At 40.6% G+C, this 17,901-nt stretch overlaps 1 protein-coding gene across 1 annotated transcript in view; it reads right to left on the reverse strand.

Annotated features, from left to right (window-relative positions):
* ZBTB40 (zinc finger and BTB domain containing 40) overlaps window positions 1-17,901 on the reverse strand; it is a 47,524-nt gene that overhangs the window by 15,863 nt on the left and 13,760 nt on the right. Inside the window, exons 3-6 of the mRNA XM_006862333.1 lie at window positions 8,577-8,769; window positions 7,843-7,985; window positions 3,626-3,818; window positions 374-510 (exon numbers count right to left, since the gene is read on the reverse strand). Coding sequence (XP_006862395.1) covers window positions 374-510; window positions 3,626-3,818; window positions 7,843-7,985; window positions 8,577-8,769 — 666 coding nt within the window. The remainder of the gene's footprint in view (window positions 1-373; window positions 511-3,625; window positions 3,819-7,842; window positions 7,986-8,576; window positions 8,770-17,901) is intronic.

Genomic DNA, 17,901 nt, shown 5'->3' on the forward strand with positions numbered 1-17,901 from the left:
CTGAAAGTCTGGGTACTGGGTTACAGAGAATGGATTTCCGGGAAGGAATTTTTCGACACCCTTCACTTTCTCACAAGACCTCTCTCAATTAGAGAGGTTTCTTATACATGATAAAGAATGTTCTTAGTTCCACCTTTATGAGCTCTTTACTTGTTGCTACAGAAATTGCAACTATCCTGCTAGTTACTCTGGCCTGAGAAATCGAGTTACCTTCCTTTCCTCCTTCTCTATGGACACTAGACATGCTAACAGCATTATGTAACACAGCTGTGTAGTATCTATATTATATAAGGTATAAATATACAAATGTACTATATATATATTTATAGTTTTTTCCCTTTCTCTCTCATTTTGCCCTCCCTCCATCTCTTACCTCTCTTTCTCCAGGGGCTAAGCTCTTCGTGTGCGAGATCACCTTTAGTAACATCTGGTTATCTGTGAAAATCTCAGCGAGGTTTTCATGATACCTTCTCAATAGCTCAGTCCCATAATCATCAGTACTTGGTTGGACTAGAAGAAAATTAGCAAAACAATTATGCTCGAAACAGCAAAGCCTCTGTGAGGCTTCTTCTACATGAGACTAGGGGGTGTTACAGATGAAAGAAGAGGTAGTAGCACAAGCCTCTGCCCCCTCTGGAGAGTGGAGCTCCACACCCAGCTCAAGGCCCCATACACGTGTGTTTGGATCTGGCCTGATCGTCTTTGGTCCGCACGTGATCACTTACTGCTTCAGGACCACAGACTACCATCACGATGAAAGTTAGTGCCAGTGGTAGAAGCCAGTGACTACTCAACATGGGGTAATTAGAAGGCTGCACTGGTTGAAGACTCACATATCCAAATTCAAGGGTGGCATGCATCAAGCCTGAGGTAAAGGATCCATCTGGAAATACCAAATGCAAGCAGGTGGGAGTCAAGCCTGTGGCTTAAGTCACGGTCTGTTGTCTACATGTCCTCTGAACCAACCTAAGCCTGTTTCTTTTAAGGGGTCATATTTATCTGAAGAGAAAAAAATCAAAACTATCAGGCATTTCCTACAGCTTAGCAGATATTTAAAAATTTGTTCTCCTCTTTGGCCCAGTAATTTCTGGCCCTCAGAAATTATCTGAAGAAAAAAGTCTCTGTACAAAGATAATTAATTGCCACTGTGTAATTTGTGAAGATGATAAAGATGACCACATATAATATTTATTGAGCGCCAACCATGTATCAGACACTGTGCTACATGCTTTACAAGTATGATCCCACAGAGGCCAGTTCTGACTCACAGCGACCCAGGACAAGGTGAAAACAAACATGACAGGTACCATTATTATTAACCTCATTTCACAACAGAGAAAATGAAGTTCAGAAAGTTAAGTCACTTGCTTATGGTCACACAGCTAAATCACAGGGTCAAGATGCACACCTTGACACTAAAGCCATCTGCCCTCCAAATAAGAAAATAATTGTCATATTCTGCTCCCATGCAGACTTAAAGCCTTGGGAACCCTGTGTGAATTGACTCTATGGCACTTAACAACAATATACATATTTATGAGGGAAAAGGTGCACAGCCATCAATAGCTACGACTGTAGAGTGGGGTTTTGTTTTGTTTTGTTTTTTAATATGAGATAGACTATTTGTAATATACTATTAAATGGAGGAAATTATAAAATAGAATATCTCAACCTTGAAAAACTAACGTGACAGGTCAAATATGGCAATGTATTACTACTGATAAATTTGAATGTTAGATTTTAGGTTGCTTTTCTTTTCCTTTTGGAATGCTAATGGATTCATTACTTTCATAAGCTAGAAAAAAGTTCCCTTACTTCCTAAATATACTTTTTTTTGAAAACTTTCTTAACTGCAAATGTTCTGGGATAGAGAAAAACTGTGAAAGTTGAATTGTCTTTCTAAGGAATAAGACTGGGAACCCATTTTTCCCAAGATGAATGGAACATGAAGGGATAGTTAATTCCAGGCACTCAAAGGGAAATGGGGTGCTTGAGGTTTGAGTCCTGGCTGCTCATCTTTCTCCACTGAGCTTGTCACAATGCTGAGTTCTCTGGCTGTATGCCGAGCCCTTGTGCTCCTCAGGCATTCACAGAAGACACCTGACAGCCCTGGGAAAGCCATGCATTAACAAACTCTGAATCATAAGAACACCTAAGAGATCAGCTTAATGGAGAAGGGCAAGTCTCAGATTTCACATGTAACTCCAGAAATACTGCAAATCATCAATCTGTGACAACTAACTCCTGTCTCTACCTCTTGTCTGTCAGTCTGTCATACTGTAGAGTTAGTGATAGGATAATACTCATGCTTACCATGAAGTCCAGTTAATACAACTATTATTCAAATTAATGTACCAAACACAAATATCAAAGATGAAGAAATTTTACCAACTTCTGCAATCTGAAATTTATCAAACGTGTAATCACAATGTATTGATAGTTATTAGTGACTAAAATGTGAATGGTGGAAACAAAGAAGGATCAATAATTGGAATAATATGGCCTTGGTGATAGAAACGATACCAGAAGTTGCATGATAGAATTTTGCAAAACCAATGACTTATTCATTACAAATATCTTATTTCAATAAAATAAATGTTGACTATACATATGGACCTCGCCAGATGGACTACACAGAAATGAAATCAACTGCACCTGTGGAAAGACAGGACAGAGAAACTCCATAGCATCAGTCAGAACAAGGCTAGAGGCAGACAATGGAACAGACCATCAATTGCTCATATGCTAGAATTGGAGGAAGACTCATTAACAACTTTGATATGCAGATGACAAAACTTTGCTTGTTGAAAGGGAAGAGGACTTGAAGTATTTAATGATGAAGATCATAGACTACAACCTTATGTACGGGCTACACCTCAAAATAAAGAGAACCAAAAATTCTCATTAACTAGACCAATAAGCAATATCATGACAAGCAGAAAATACTGAAGTTGTCAAGGATTTCATTTTACTTGAACCCACAATCAATGCCCATAGAAGCAGCACTCAAAAAATCAAATGATATATTCATTGCATTGGGCAAATCTGCTGAAAAGATCTCTTACCTCTTTAAAATGTTAAAAAAGCAAGGTTGTTACTTTGAGGACTAAGGTATGCCTGATCCAACTCATAGTATTTTCCAAATTGCTTTATATGCACGCAAAAGTTGGACCATGAATAAGGAAGATGGAAGAAGAATTGATCCCTTTGAATTATGGTGTTGATGAAGCATACTAAATATGCCATGGACTGCCAGAAGAAAGAATAAACAGGTCTTGGAAAAAGTGTAGTCAGAATGCTCCTTGGAAGCTAGGACAGTGGAGCTTCATTCCATTGACTTTGGACATATTATTATGAGGGACCAGACTCTGGAGAAAGGCATCATGCTTGGCAGAGGGTCGGTGAAAAAGAGAAGACGAGGTGAACTGGCAGTGTTTCATTCTGCTGAACATAAGGTTGCTATGAGTCGGAACCGACCTGAAAGCATCTGACAACAATAACTTTCTATTTTGCAATGACATTTCTGAACACTACTTTCTTTCCTCAGCATAGACAGAAGGGTGTTTTAAGCTATAATTTTCTGTAGCAGTGGTTCCAGTACGGAGAGTCAACAATTAATGAATACCTGTGGTGCTTGGCAAAGTGGCTAATTTCTGCAATTTCTCCAGCAGAAGGCCCAAGGGTGGAAATGTTGTCCTCAGAGCCTGAAGGAGTTTTACCAAACTCTCAGCAGTCAGGGTCTTCTCTTTAGTCACTCTGTACAACAAATTTTCTACTGTCTCCTTGGGTGTTCCACTCTCACAGCAATTCAGAATCACCTGCAGTGGCAAGCAATCAAGCAGACACAGTTACTGGGCAATTCTAAACTTATCTGACACACCACTGGAAAACCCAGCAAGATGGGATTATAAGATGCTCTGGCTCCAAACCTTCTTCTGTTAGTCTCTAGTGTTACTTTTCTCATAGACTCTTCCTGAGGGTGTCTTAATAAAAACCTAAGACATTCTCCAAACAAATAACCCTAGGGTGATCTTTCTTTCTTGATCACAGGTCTATGCATACATTTTCTGCCTCCAACAGCTTGCATTTTGTGAAAATCTTTTTACAGTAAGCCTGTATGAGGCAGTGAGTAAATACATTACATCTGATTCTTTCGATTTAGTTCAGACTCAAATTGAGACCTCATTTTGGGAATTAATTAATATAGAGTGTTTTCAATTCTGCTTAGGATATAACATTGGGGTAGGCTGCAATTTTAGAACAGTTCTATTATCCTACTTCTATTTACTTTATGTGCATAACCATTTGAATACCTAGTTAATGTACACATTAGTCCGTGGCTTCCAAAGCAATACATTTAAAGCACAGTTCTGGATTATTTTTGTTGTGGATTCTTTATTGTAAGTCCCTCTCATTCTCAATGGCCATATACATCCATTCCAGTCATCCTGCAACAATTTCACTCCCCTCCTCTCTTCCTTTGTGTGCTAGAGGGTTTTCTGAGTCACCGTGGTTCAAGGCTTCAGCAAAAACAGTTAAAAAAATAAAACACACAATAGATATTTTACAGATATGTTCCCATTACAACAGAACTCTTAATAGACTCTAACTCAATATGCATAACTTGGCTCTTAGGGAACTGATAAAACAGGGGATTCTTTCAATATATATAATCTACAGCTTCATAGTAACTGAATTTTGAGCTTCCCTTTGGGAAGACGCCAGTTCTCAGGAGAAGCATTTGAGTGTATCAGTCAGGGTAGCATGCCAGAGACTGTCATTACCAAATTAACTCCCACTTTTAGAATAATACATCTAGCTTGGAAACCATTTTTTTTTTTTTTTTAATCTATGAAAAAGGAAGAGCTATATTATGTATATAGGGGGGGCTTTAAAAAGTTTGTGGGAAAATTTCACTGTTATCTTTTAATTCCATTTTTTTCCCACAGACTTTTTGAAGCCCCTTCATATATACTAGATTGCTACTGGATGAATCATAATTTGAATTTTCAGAGCTTGTATCTAAAAATCACACTGCTAAATCTGGAGTTCGTAAGCAGTAACCTGATGCAGTGAGGCAGCCAGATCCTGTTAAGAGCAAGTCTTCAGACTCTTTAGATCCAGACCAACCTAATTTGAACCCAGTTCTAAAGTGTATCCCAGTGTGATCTTGGGCAAGTTGCTTACTTTTTAAACCTTAGTTTCTTCATCTGAAAAAGATAATAATACCAATTTTTGCATTGTACTGCACAGGATTCTGGAAGAACGAGGTTGCAATTTGTAGAGCCTAGCCCTGGTAGTGTAGTGGGTTACAAGTTGGGTTGCTAATTACAAGGTCAGCAGTTCAAATCTACCAGTCACTCTGCAGAAGATGAGGCTTTCTCCACCTGTAAAGATTGACCGCCTGAGAAACCCTATACGGCATCACTATGAGTCAGAACCGACTCTATGATAGACAACCACCACCAGCATCACTCTTAGGTGCTGTAATCTTGAGTGAAATGACCATGGTTATGGATATTACAGGGAGGCAGTGTGCATGGTGGTCAAGAGAGTGTGCTTTGATCAGAAGTCTGAGTCCAAGTACCGAATCCACCCCTAGGCAACTGGGGGACTTTGGGTAAATGGCTTACATTCGTCAAGCTTCTTTTTCTGCATTTTAACATTTGGGTGATCTTCATACAGTTGCTATGAGGATTAAATTCAGTAATGTTTAAGATTCTCAGCACACTGCTTGGCACATAATAAACAATAACAAAAAAAAACCGGTAGATATAACTATTTTTGTATCTGTCTCTAATCTTAATGACATTTCTAGTTACTGCTTCATACAGCACCCAAGTCTTTCTAGAGAAGGGTCATGGAACCGTGATTAGTATTCGTTCACAACAGAAGAATATTCTAAGAGAGCTCCATGTTTCATATCCTGCCAACAGTGTGGCTACTGAGGCAACTTCACCTCTCCACACCCCCACCTTAGTATTTTACTCCAGTTTCAGTGAGAAGGCGTAGTTTAATGAAGTTATGGTAGAATCCAATCCTAAGAAGTGGTTTTTTTTTATTTATTTACAACTAATTTGAGTTTTTCTGCTTCAGCCCTTTCTGTCAAGTAAACTGAAAGTGACAGAAGAAAATGACAGCGTGGTCTGTCTTACAGCAGAAAATGAGGCTGAGTTTGGGCTCTCCCTATAAATGATGTTTTACAAAGAAAATGAAGCAGTTCAAAGGACACAATCTAGCTCATAAGGAAAAGGTCTGAACAAGTAATCGAATGCAATCACTAAACAGAGAATCAGGTGGGTCTAGAACGATGCACAAGTTACTTAAATGGAACATTGCCAATTATACTTAATTTGAAGGCTAAAGAGAAAACAGAGGTTTAATCTTATTTTGATACTGTCTTTCGCTAAGAAGTTTCAGTAATTTACAATTTTAAAAACATAACTAATTTGCAAAATAGAACTTTGAAATTAAAGGCTGTTCCGATTTTATAGGGGAAAAATAGCAATCTAATAACACTGAGAAACAGAACCCCTAGGCTCCAGTGTTCACCATCAATCCAGTGCTTGGCCATTACATCAATGGGTTCTGAACATTTTTTCCCCCTAAAATTTTAGCCACTTCTTACAGTTTAAAGAATTGATGCCACAAAATTTCTCTACCCCTATTCCTTCCTTCCAGATATAAAAATATTTTTAGCACAAAGTTGAAATCAATAACACCACCAAATACAGTTATCCAGTTGCTTTGGGAAGTCATGGCAGCCGTTTTAGGGGATTTTAGGAGCTAGCTAGTGGGAGAGAAAATTGGTACAACTTTCCTGAAGGGCAATTTGGCAAGATGTACCAAACACTGGAAAATGTTTATACTTTCTATCCCAAAATTCTACTTCTTAGAAAGTATTCTAAGGAAATAATTTGAGAAGTACACAAAGATTTGTGTGCAAAGATGTCCTCTACAAGGAAATTTATAATAGCAAAAATTTGGAAAGAAGTGCCCAACAATAAAGAAATAATGAATCATGATGCATCCATTAGACAGAATACAGTACAACTACACATCCATTTGATAGATGGGAAAACATATTCAGAATCTATGAAATACAAAACGGCATGTTCCAGGGACTTTAGGATGACTGAGATGAGTCATTCTTTTGGAGCTCCAAAACAGTGGCAGTGACCGTCTCAGTGGTGAGATCATGAGAGGTCTGAAGTTTTGTTTCCTTTTAGCTTAGTCCCAAATTTTCTGCAGATGAGCAGCATCCCATTTTTGTAACAAGTGTCATAGTAACTACAAATGTGTTTTAACATTTTAATTTTTGGTGCAGCTGTTTTACAGTAAAAGCTTATTGAGACAGGGCAGGAATATCACAGTTACCCTTCATCCATCCATCTGTCTGCCCAAATATTTACTGTATGGCTCCAGTGGGGAAGGCCTCCAGCAAGCTGCTGCAAGGGATTCAAAGAGGCATGAATGAGAATCCTAACTCTGCCGTGCTGAATATGCACAGATAAAAACACTGCAAGGTTAAAAAGTGCCACATGCCACACACACACACAAAACCCACACTCACTGCCAATGAGTCCATTTCAACTCACAATGACCCTATAGACAGCACAGAACTGCCCCATAGGGTTTCCAAGGCTGTAAATCTTTATGGAAGTGGACAGTACCATCTGTCTCCTGTGGAGCAGCTGGTGGGTTTTGAACTGCTAACCTTTCGATTAGCAGTCAAGTGCTTAGCCATTTGTATTACCAGGATTCCTTATGTGCTACAAAAGAGGTTTTTTTTTGTTTTTTGAAAAAAGTGCTATTTGAGTTCAGAAAGGGAAACTATTTTACCCTCTTCTCAGCATCAGTCAGGATTTCTTCCTTGGCTGTCTCCAGGAACTCCACAATAGGTCTCAGCTGTGTTACACACTGTATCAGGGCCTCTTTGTGTTCCAGTAACAGAACAGACAAGGTCTTTCCCTCCTCTGTGCTCCCTGGGGGAGAAAGAGTTAGAGACGCACAAGAGAAGCTAGTCAATTTGAAGAAAATGACAGCGTGGTTTGTCAAGAGAGATCTAACAGAATAGTAAAGCGATTCTCAGCTTATTCTGAGTACCCGAATGCAGACTCTCTTTTAGCAGAGGAAAATACTTTATTATTCTGTTTAAACTCTATGAAAGGAAAAAGTGTTTCATTTATCTGTGGAAACACAAAGCTGCAGAGCCCGCGAGAGGTTAACGTCTGGTTGGCAAGGCCACTGCTTTGTGCCTAACCCCAATGAGAGGAACGGCAGCCTCTGTGTGCTGTCAGCAAACCACCTCACCCTGGGCACTCTGGTGTTGATGGCTGTGTGGTTTTCTCATGGGCAGAAGAACAAGGCTGGTGTTCTCCAACTTCCAGATATCAGACTAGTTAGCTAGGGGTAGGGATGGAGACGCAAATTTAGTTTGTATATATTTAACATGTAGCTTTTTGAATTAAATATAGAACAGGTGTGAAAACTAGCTGACTGGCTAAGCCACTAAAGAAATGTGTTACTGGATACACTTTACAGCATCTTCCCAGGTGGCTGGGCTTCTCACTTACCTTTTGGCTGCACTGCCTCTACATCTTCCAGCTTTTGGCCTGATAGTGCTGACTTCACTGCAGGATGAGAATCTTGGTACAGCCTCAACAGGGACATGACAGTCTGAACAGCCATGCTCTCCTCTCTCACTTTACCCAGGATTCTTTGGAATGCTGAGTGTCCTCCTTCAGCCTCAAGACATTTTATCATGGTCTGCAGGAGAGAGAAAGATTAGCCTGCCAAAAGAACCACATGCCCCTTGGATTTGGTAAGGAAGGTCATCCACAATTTCATACCTGCCTACCTCTCCAGTGCCTAACCCACCACACTTCTTCCTCAGCAGTGGTTCCAACCAACCAACCCTGCTGTCCTCTGGAGGATGCCAGTTCAAAACCTTGCTCAGGGGCGACCTCTTCTTGGAGGCCTTTCCTAACCACAGTCCTCTCCTCTTTCCTGCTTTTAACGCTGTATGTACCACTCTCTGATAATTTTTCTCTCTTATGAGGCTCTTTGAGTTGGTGCTGATGTGGCACTGTAGGATCAGCAACTGGATTGCTAACCACAGGATCAGCAGTTCAAACCCACCAGGCACTGTAGGAAACCCTATCCAGGTTCAATATGAGCCAGAGCTGACTGAACAGCAACAACAAGAGGACAGGGGCCACACTTTCTACAGCTCTTTCTACCCTCAGCAACTAGCACGGTCTGCACATACGGGTGTGCAGTGAATTTCTGACAAATTCAATTAGATGCACTTCTTAGCTAATTATAATTTTTCTGAATCTTATGACATCATAAATGTTTCTTGAGCAAGGCTGTCTGAATTTCAAATTGCATGAACTGTCATTTTATTATCTGAAAATGCAATTAAAATCCCACAGTTTAGGAAGAAAAACACTTTAAATCATTTACATTATGAATGAGACAAAATGGGGCCTTATTACTTTTAGATATATTCTGTAACTCAATTTAGGCTAACAATGTGTTGACTTGGAGTTGCCAGCTGTAAGAAGACCTTACAATTCACATATCAATGATCTTATATTAATGATTTTTCCTAACCTGAAGTGGCTTCAAAGTTTCCTCTAAGTGTTACATTAAAAAACAAAAAAAGGCCCCTCACTAACATTGCTACCAGCACAAGCTTCACTTCCAAGCCTAAGCCACTTGACCTTGATCTTTCTATGCTACTGGGACTTCTTACCTCTATCACAATTCTCTGATTTCAGTAGCACTACAGCACTTTGGGTAAGAACTCACCTTTCTCTCACTACTCCTTTCAGTCTTCCTCACTAGTTCTTCTAACTCCATAATCAGTTCTGAAGATTGGTCTCAACATTTGGTATCTATCTCTCCCCTTGTACTTCCTCTCTCACAGGTCTAGTGGTACCTTTCACTGCACATGCCCTTCAACCTTGATCTCTAATCCTGAGCTCTGTTTCCATCCAGAGCCAGCCCATTTCTGCTAGCTGTGCCTTACCCCCAGAAGGCTTGGGGCCACAGACTGAAAACCCAACTCACTACTTGGGCACTCTTAACCTAAAAGGGTGACCATATCAACCCTTGAGGTAAAAATCAACAAAATCAGCTTTCCTTCCTTTGGCCTAACAGAACACCTCTCCTACAATGGGAGAAAGTCCATCTGGAAGGTGGGTTTCATATCTCTATTCTAACATCTCTAATTGAAAAGATTTTAAATTTAAAACTTACTTTCATTTGTGTAGTCATAGATACTCTTTAAAACTCTACTTGGCAACACAACAACCTACCTTTGATGTTTTTAGTGGTAATACTATTAAAGAAAAAGAGCTCTGGTAGTGTAGTGGTTACGAATCAGACTGCTAACTTCAAGGTCAGCAGTTCGAAACTACCAGCAGTTCTGTGGGAGAAAGATGAGGCTTTCTGCTCCCATGAAGATTTAGTCCCAGAAACCCTATACAGGGTGTCTATGAGTCAGAACTGATGCCATGGCATACCACCCCACCATCACCATAAAAAAGAAAATTAAAAAACAAAACAAAAAACTTTCTCAAGAGAAGTCTTTAGAGAGCAAAAGTTAACGTTTGCCACATACTTGTAAACACACACACAAAACACGAAGGACCTTGTAAATGCCTATATCGGCAAAGTCTAGCTACACAGATGTTATATAAATTCTGGTAGTAATTACTAGTTTACAATTCTTGTATAGAGAGATTATATCTACTCTTCCTTCCCACATAAAATTGTTGTTAAGTACCATCCAGTCAGCAGCAACTCCTAATGAACCTGTTCAAATAAACAGGAGTTATCAGCGGTTCAAAACTACCAGCCGCTCCGCGGGAGAAAGATGAGGCTTTCTACGCCCGTAAAGATTTACACCCTCGGAAACCCTGTACAGGGTCGCTATGGGTCGGAACCGACTCAACGACACTTAACAACAAATAAATGAGTAAGATCTTCGTGTGTCTTGACTTTGCTTTAGCTTCTTTCCTGATTACAGGATGATTGTCTAAAGCTAAGTGAAACTTAGACACAGCACTTTAGTAATTTGCATGAAAATTTTATCAGAGTAAGTTCCATGAATCTAAGGTAACTTTCTTCTTTCTTTCTACTTGCAGAGTTTTGTTGTTCCAAGGTTGTATACATAGCACTATTTACCTCTATGCCCTTTAGCTCTGTGTCTTCACCTGTCTTCTTCAGACTTCTGCCAGCCTCCCTCTTTGTATATATCGCCCTTCCCTTCCTTGTTTGCTGTCCTCCCTGTCACCCAAGTTAACATGTGTCTACCCTCTAGCTGATGAACTACTTTCTCTTCCCGCCCACCCTAAGAAACCATCAAAGAATGTTTCATTTTTCTCTTTCAAACTCATATATTTGTGGGATATAAAAATACATATGTCTCACTCTTCCATCTTTACCCATTCAGCCTATGTTTCAGTCCATATATCTATACCCTGAACACTGTTGTTCCAAGGTTGGGCATATATCACTACCTCTATCCCATTTAGCCCATGCATACCTCCCTGTGTCTTCACCTATCTTCATTATTCTTCTGTCAACCTCCCTCTTCTAGTAGATTGTCCTCCTTGTCACCCAAGCTAACGTACCTACCCTCTAACCTGTGAATTACAAATCGGGCTGTGAACCTTAAGGTCAGCGGTTCGAAACTACCAGCCGCTCCGCGGGAGAAAGATGAGGCTTTCTACTCCCGTAAAGATTTACACCCTCGGAAACCCTGTACAGGGTCGCTATGGGTCAGAACTGACTCAACGGCACTTAACAACAACAACAACACTGCCACCTCTGGTAACCATCAGAGAATGTTTCTTTTAGTCTGGAAACATTTTCTTTAGCTTTTATAATAATCGTCTCATACAGTATTTGTCTTTTTGTGATTGGCTCATTTCATTGAGCATAGTGTCCTCCATGTTATGAAGTGTTTCGCAGATTCATCAGTATTCTTCAACGTTGAACAGGATTCCATTGTGTGTATATGCCAGTTTGCTTATCCACTCTTCTATCGGTGGGCACTCAGGTTGTCTCCATTTTTTGCTGTTGTGATAGTACTGCACTGCACATCGGCCTGCATTCATCTCATGTCCTGGCTGGTGTTTCTTGTGGATCTATACCAAGCAGAGGAATTGCTGGGTCATAAGGTATTTATTTCTATTTTCAATTTTCTGAGGAATTGCTACACCATTCTCCAGACTCCATAGTGGTTAACTATTTTACAGTCTCACCAGCAATGTAGGAGGATCCCAGTCTCTCCACACCATCACCAGCATTTGTTTTCTGTTTCTTTGAATTTCGCTGTTAATGTTGATAGGAGATGATACCTCATAGTTATTTTGATTAGTATTTTTCTAATGGCTAACTGGAGTCCTGGTGTAGCACTGTGGGTTAATACGCGGGACTGCAAAGTCAGTTTAAACTACAAGGTAGGCAGTTCAAACTCACCAGTTGCTCCTCAGAAACCTTATACAGGGTCGCTAGGGGTCGGGACCAACTCCACAGCACTTAACAATAACAATAATGGCTAATTATCATGAACATTTCTTCATGTATATATTTTGTTGCCTGAAAGTCTTCCTTAGTGAAGTGTCTGTTCATGTCCTGTGCCCATTTTTAAATTGGGTTGTTTGTCTTTTTCTTGTAGAGGTGGTGTAGTTTTCTACATATTTTAGATATTAGTCTCTTGTCTGATATGTCATTGCAAAAAATTTTCCCCAGGCTGTGAGCTCTCTTTTTACTCTTTTGGTGAAATCTTTGGATGTACTTAACTTTTCTAGTTTTTAAGAGGTCCCAACCATCCATTTTGCTTTCTACTGCTTGAACTTTTTTGTAAGGTCTGATAATGTATGCATGCCATGTATTAGAGCCCCTAAGTTTATCTCTAATTTTTCACTGATGATCTTTATAATTCTTGGTTTTACATTTAGGTCTTTAATCCATGTTGAGTTTGTTTTTGAATATGGTGTGAGATGCGTGTCTTGTTTCATTCTTCTGCAGATGGATTTCCAGTTTTACCAGCACCATTTGTTGAAGAGACAGTAAGATGCCTGTTGAACATGTAACTCCCTTTAGTCACATTAATTCGGCATTTTATGTTTTTGTTGTTGTTAGTGTCGCCAAGCAGGTTCTGGCTCATAGCAAGCCTATACAGAGAGTTTCCGAGGAGCGGCTGGTGGGTTTGAAGCACCAACCTTGCAGTTACCAGTCCACTGCTTATCTACAGCACCACACCAGGACCCCATGCTTTTGTTAATTGGCTTACACCCTCTTTATATTTTGCTTTTTCCTGAATGCAGTAGGGATGACCCTGTGGTAATGGTGGTGCCACTGAGTTGGTTCCAAGTCATAGTGAACCTGTATAGGGTTTCAAAAGGAGCAGAAAGCCTCATCTAAAGGAGCCATGTCTCTGGCCACCAATCAGTATGCTTAGAGGTGAGTACGTTTGGAAGCGGATCTTCTGAAGACGGCCAGCAGTCCTGTGAATGTGTTTAGAAGCAGGTTCTCCCCCAGCTGAATCTTGACGTGACTCCAGCCCTTGCTGACACCTGGAGTGCAGACTTGTGAGGGGTCCAGAGCCAGAGGAGCAGGCTAATCCACGCCCCAATACTAACCCACAGAAATGGAGAGGATAAACGTCTGTTGTGTTAAGCTGCTGAATTTTAAAGTAATTTGTTAACACAGCAATGGATGCTATTGCTGTTGTTAGGTACAGTTTGAATTGATCCCAACAGAACGAAGCACTGTGCCATACTCACAACTGTTATGTTTGAGCCATTTGTTGCTGTCACTGTGCCGATACATCTTAGTAAGGGACCTCTTTTCTGCTGACTCTCCACTTTACTAAGCACAATGTCCTTCTCCAGGGACTGACTGGTCCCTCCTGACAATGTGTCTAAAGTACAAGTGACAAAATCTCACTTTTCTAAGGAGCATTCTGAATGTACTTCTTCCAAGACAGATATGTTTGTTCTTCTGACAGTTCTGGTACTTTTGAAATTCTTCACCAACACCATAATTCATATGCATCAATTCTTCTTCAGTCTTCCTTAATTCATTGGCCAGCCTTCACATGCAAATAAGGCAATTAAAAACAACAAGGTTTGGGTCAGATACACCTTAGTCCTCAAAGTGATACTTGATCTTTAACACTTTGTTGTTGTTAGGTGCCATCGAGTCAGTAACCGACTCACAGCGACCTTGTGCACAGCAGAATGAAACACTGCCTGATCCTGGGCCAACCTCACTACTGTTGCCACACTTGAGCCCATTGATGCTGACACTTGGCCAATCCATCTCGCTGGGGGTCTTCCTCTTTTTCTCTGACCCGCCACTAAACATAATATCCTTCTCCAACAACTGATCCCTCCTGACAATATGTCCCAAGTATGAGACACAAAGTTTGGCCATCTTGGCCTCTAAGGCCAAGACCACTTTTACAGCATATTTGCTTAACGCAATATGTTGTTTGATTTCTTGACTGCTGCTTCCATGAGCATTTGATTGTGGATCCAAACAAAATGAAGTTTTTTATGACTTTAATCTTTTCTCTGTTTTGTTGTTGTTGTTAAGTGCCATCGAGATGGTTCCGACCCACAGCAACCCTATAAAACGTTTCCAAGGAGTGATGGTGAGCTTGAACCACTAACCTTGTGGTTCAAAGTGACTTTGCTGTGCAGCACGTTAACCCACAGCATCACATGATGTTATTTATAAGTCCCGTTGTGAGGATTTCCTTTTTCTTTACATTTTCATTTCATTCCATTGAGGATACCCTTAGTTAATATCCTTAGGTGGCATGTTTCTTTGCTAATATCCTTAGTTAACATGTTCCTTTTTATTTCCCCTTTTGCTCCTTCCTTCTTTTCTTTTTTTGTATCTTAACTGATACAGCATAGAGCTAGTTCATTCTGTCCCAGCCTAAGTGTTCCTTTTTTCATCTGAAGCCTCCAAATATCCCAAATCTACCTCTCACAGTATCCAATTTGTCTAGCATTACCATCTGAGCAGTGGGGAAGGGAAGTTTTCATCAATGGTGGCATCTGATCTGCTTCTCATTATACTAGCTGCTGTCTTCCCCTCTGCAGAACTACTCAGCAGTGAAATTAAAACATTTGTTAATAACTTCATTGCTCAGTAGTGACTCTAGGGTGACCATCTGGGGAGAGAAGCAGAGCTGGGCTGATGAGAGGGCCAGGCGGGAGCAGTCAGCTGCCTGAACAGCCCTGCTCACTACTCTTTCTTCCAGAACCTACTGGGAGCCTGCATCAGAGCCAGTGTTATAGCTGTTACTCCAGCAGCTCCCAAAGCTGCCTGGAGCTCCACAGCAGAGTAAGGCCTCTTCTGAAATAGTGTGTCTGCCTACACAGAAGGGAATCATGTATTGCAACATGCTGGGGTCCATCGATCGCTATCAAGTAACAAAACTCCAAGAGCTAAAGCAACACACAGTGTTGTCAAAGGGCTAAGTTTTTCAACCACACATATGGAACCCCTTTGATTCTTAGACTTAAAAGTACTTCAATAAATCCAAGTCAATACATGATCACATAAGCCACCAAAGTCTTTTCACCTATGAGTGAAATATTGGTCAATATATTTAAAGATGGGGCAGTTTCCCTCTATGATACATGAAAAAAAAAAAAAATCTTTCCCTTCCACTCAAGTATTTTAATGGAATTTATTTTCCCACCTGTTTGCCTGCTATCTTCTTACTTGTTCTGGTGGCACTATATTCTTGTTCGTTTATGCCTCCCTGACATGCTGAGTACAACCCAACAGCTCAACACTGTCCCAGACACGGTGTGTACATGCCATGTACTTGACTCCCAAACCAGTCCAGGAGGCATTTCTACTCCTACATTAGTGGAAAGTCAGAGAGGTTAAATAACTGGCCCAAGATTGCATAGCCACTAAGCCAAGTAGCCAGAAGGAGCTCATTTCATAGCAGAGCAGCTTGTCTAGTAGACCCAGCAACCCCTTTCACTTAGGTCTAGTGCCCAAAGTTGGAATGGAACCCAATGCAAGTACACTGGATTCCACTGTATTTTCCAGAGTCAACACTCAGTGGTATCTAGAAAATCTGTCCCATTCTCCCTGGCCTCCATGATTAGTACAAACTGGTACACAGGAAGCACTCAATAAACAGTTTAACTTACTGAAATCTCTTCCCCATGGAATGACTAGGCCTTCCAGCTACAGCTGCAAATCCTGCTGCCGTTGTTGCTGTTAGGTGCCACACTGGGCATAGAGAACAAACACTGCCCGGTCCCGCACCAGCCTCATAATTGTTGTTACGTTTGAGCCCACTGTGGCAGCCACTACACCAATCTGTCTCATTAAGAGTCGTCTTCTTTTTTCTGACCCTCTACTTTACCAAGCCTGGTAACACCACCACCACCAAAAACTTACTTTTATCTCTTTTAGGCTCATAAAACGAATCCTATCAACTAATTTCTCAAGAGTGTTACCCAACAATCTTAGTGGACACAGTGCACAAACCACAGAGCTGCCTGTAACACAGACAAACCTCTAGAGTAGTGACAGGGTTGGAAACATCAGATTCATATAAAGGAGGAGACTTGTTTGCTTCTGAAATAAAGTTGAAGGAGAAAAACATGTTACTAGGTTTTCCGCTTTGGGAGTCTTTTTAGAAGTTTAGGTGAAAAGTGGATTAAATAGTAAGGAAATTAATATAGAGAAGTTCTCTCTTTGTTCTGGTCAAAGACCCACTTTGCTATATGCACAATTAATTAAAAGTAGGGAAGTGGTTCAGAATATAGAAGGAGACAATTAAAATGAAAAATTCTATCATAAAGTGTGGGGTGGGGGTGGGGGTCTAAGTCTGCCTTTAAATAAAAGTTTTACTCAGCTCAACCAGCAAGCCTTGTAGGTCAGCACTACCTTTCTAACTTGGAAGGGATACTACACTGAGCTGCAGACATGCAGAAGGCACTTTCCCATTACAGGACCCAAGAGATTTCTCCTTAATCCATTTTGGCTTTGCTTTCACACAATTCAAGCAGCCCAGCCTCTTCTCATGTTGTGGCAATCAGCCTCTTCTCATGTTGTGGCAATCACCACTCAGGGAATGGTTTTGCCGCCTTTCATCATTTATGTCAGAAAACAAAATAGTCAGGACACTGGCTCATGGTGTCTTCCCTTAAACTCAATCCAAGCCACCTGCACACACCACGTCCATGTTTCAGAAAAGAAACAGGCTGGTCTATCTTCAACTGGTGTATGGCCTTACTCACAAGCTTCAACAAGCCTCAAAATGACATTGCTGCTGTTACTGGGCACCAGGCAGTTGGTTCTGATTCATGAAGACCCTCTGCACAACGAGAAAAACACTGTCTGGTCCTGCGCCATCCTCACAATTACTGCTATGTTTGCACTCATTGTTACAGCCACTGTCAATCCATCTCCTTTGGGCTCTTCCTGTTTTTCACTTACCCTCCGCTTTAACCAAGCACGTTCTTCTCCAGGGACTGGTGCCTCCTAATAATGTGTCCAAAGTGGGAGAGATGAAATCTCGCTATCCTGGTTTCTAAGGAACACTCTGGCTACACTTCTTTCAAGACGGACCTGTTTGTTCTTCTGACGATGCATGGAACTTTCTGTATTCTTTTCCAACACCATAATTCAAATGCATCAATTTTTTTCTGGTCTTCCTTATTCACTGTCCAACTTTCACATGCATATGAGTTGACTGAAAACACCACAGCTTGGATCAGGAGTACTTTAGTCCTCAAACTGACATCTTTGTTCTTTAACATTTTAAAGAGGTATTTCACAACAGATTTACCCAATGCAATCGGTCATTTGATTTCTTTTATATACATACATACATAT

Source organism: Chrysochloris asiatica, unplaced genomic scaffold, assembly GCF_000296735.1.
Source record: "Chrysochloris asiatica unplaced genomic scaffold, ChrAsi1.0 scaffold00047, whole genome shotgun sequence".
Lineage (NCBI taxonomy): Eukaryota > Metazoa > Chordata > Mammalia > Afrosoricida > Chrysochloridae > Chrysochloris > Chrysochloris asiatica.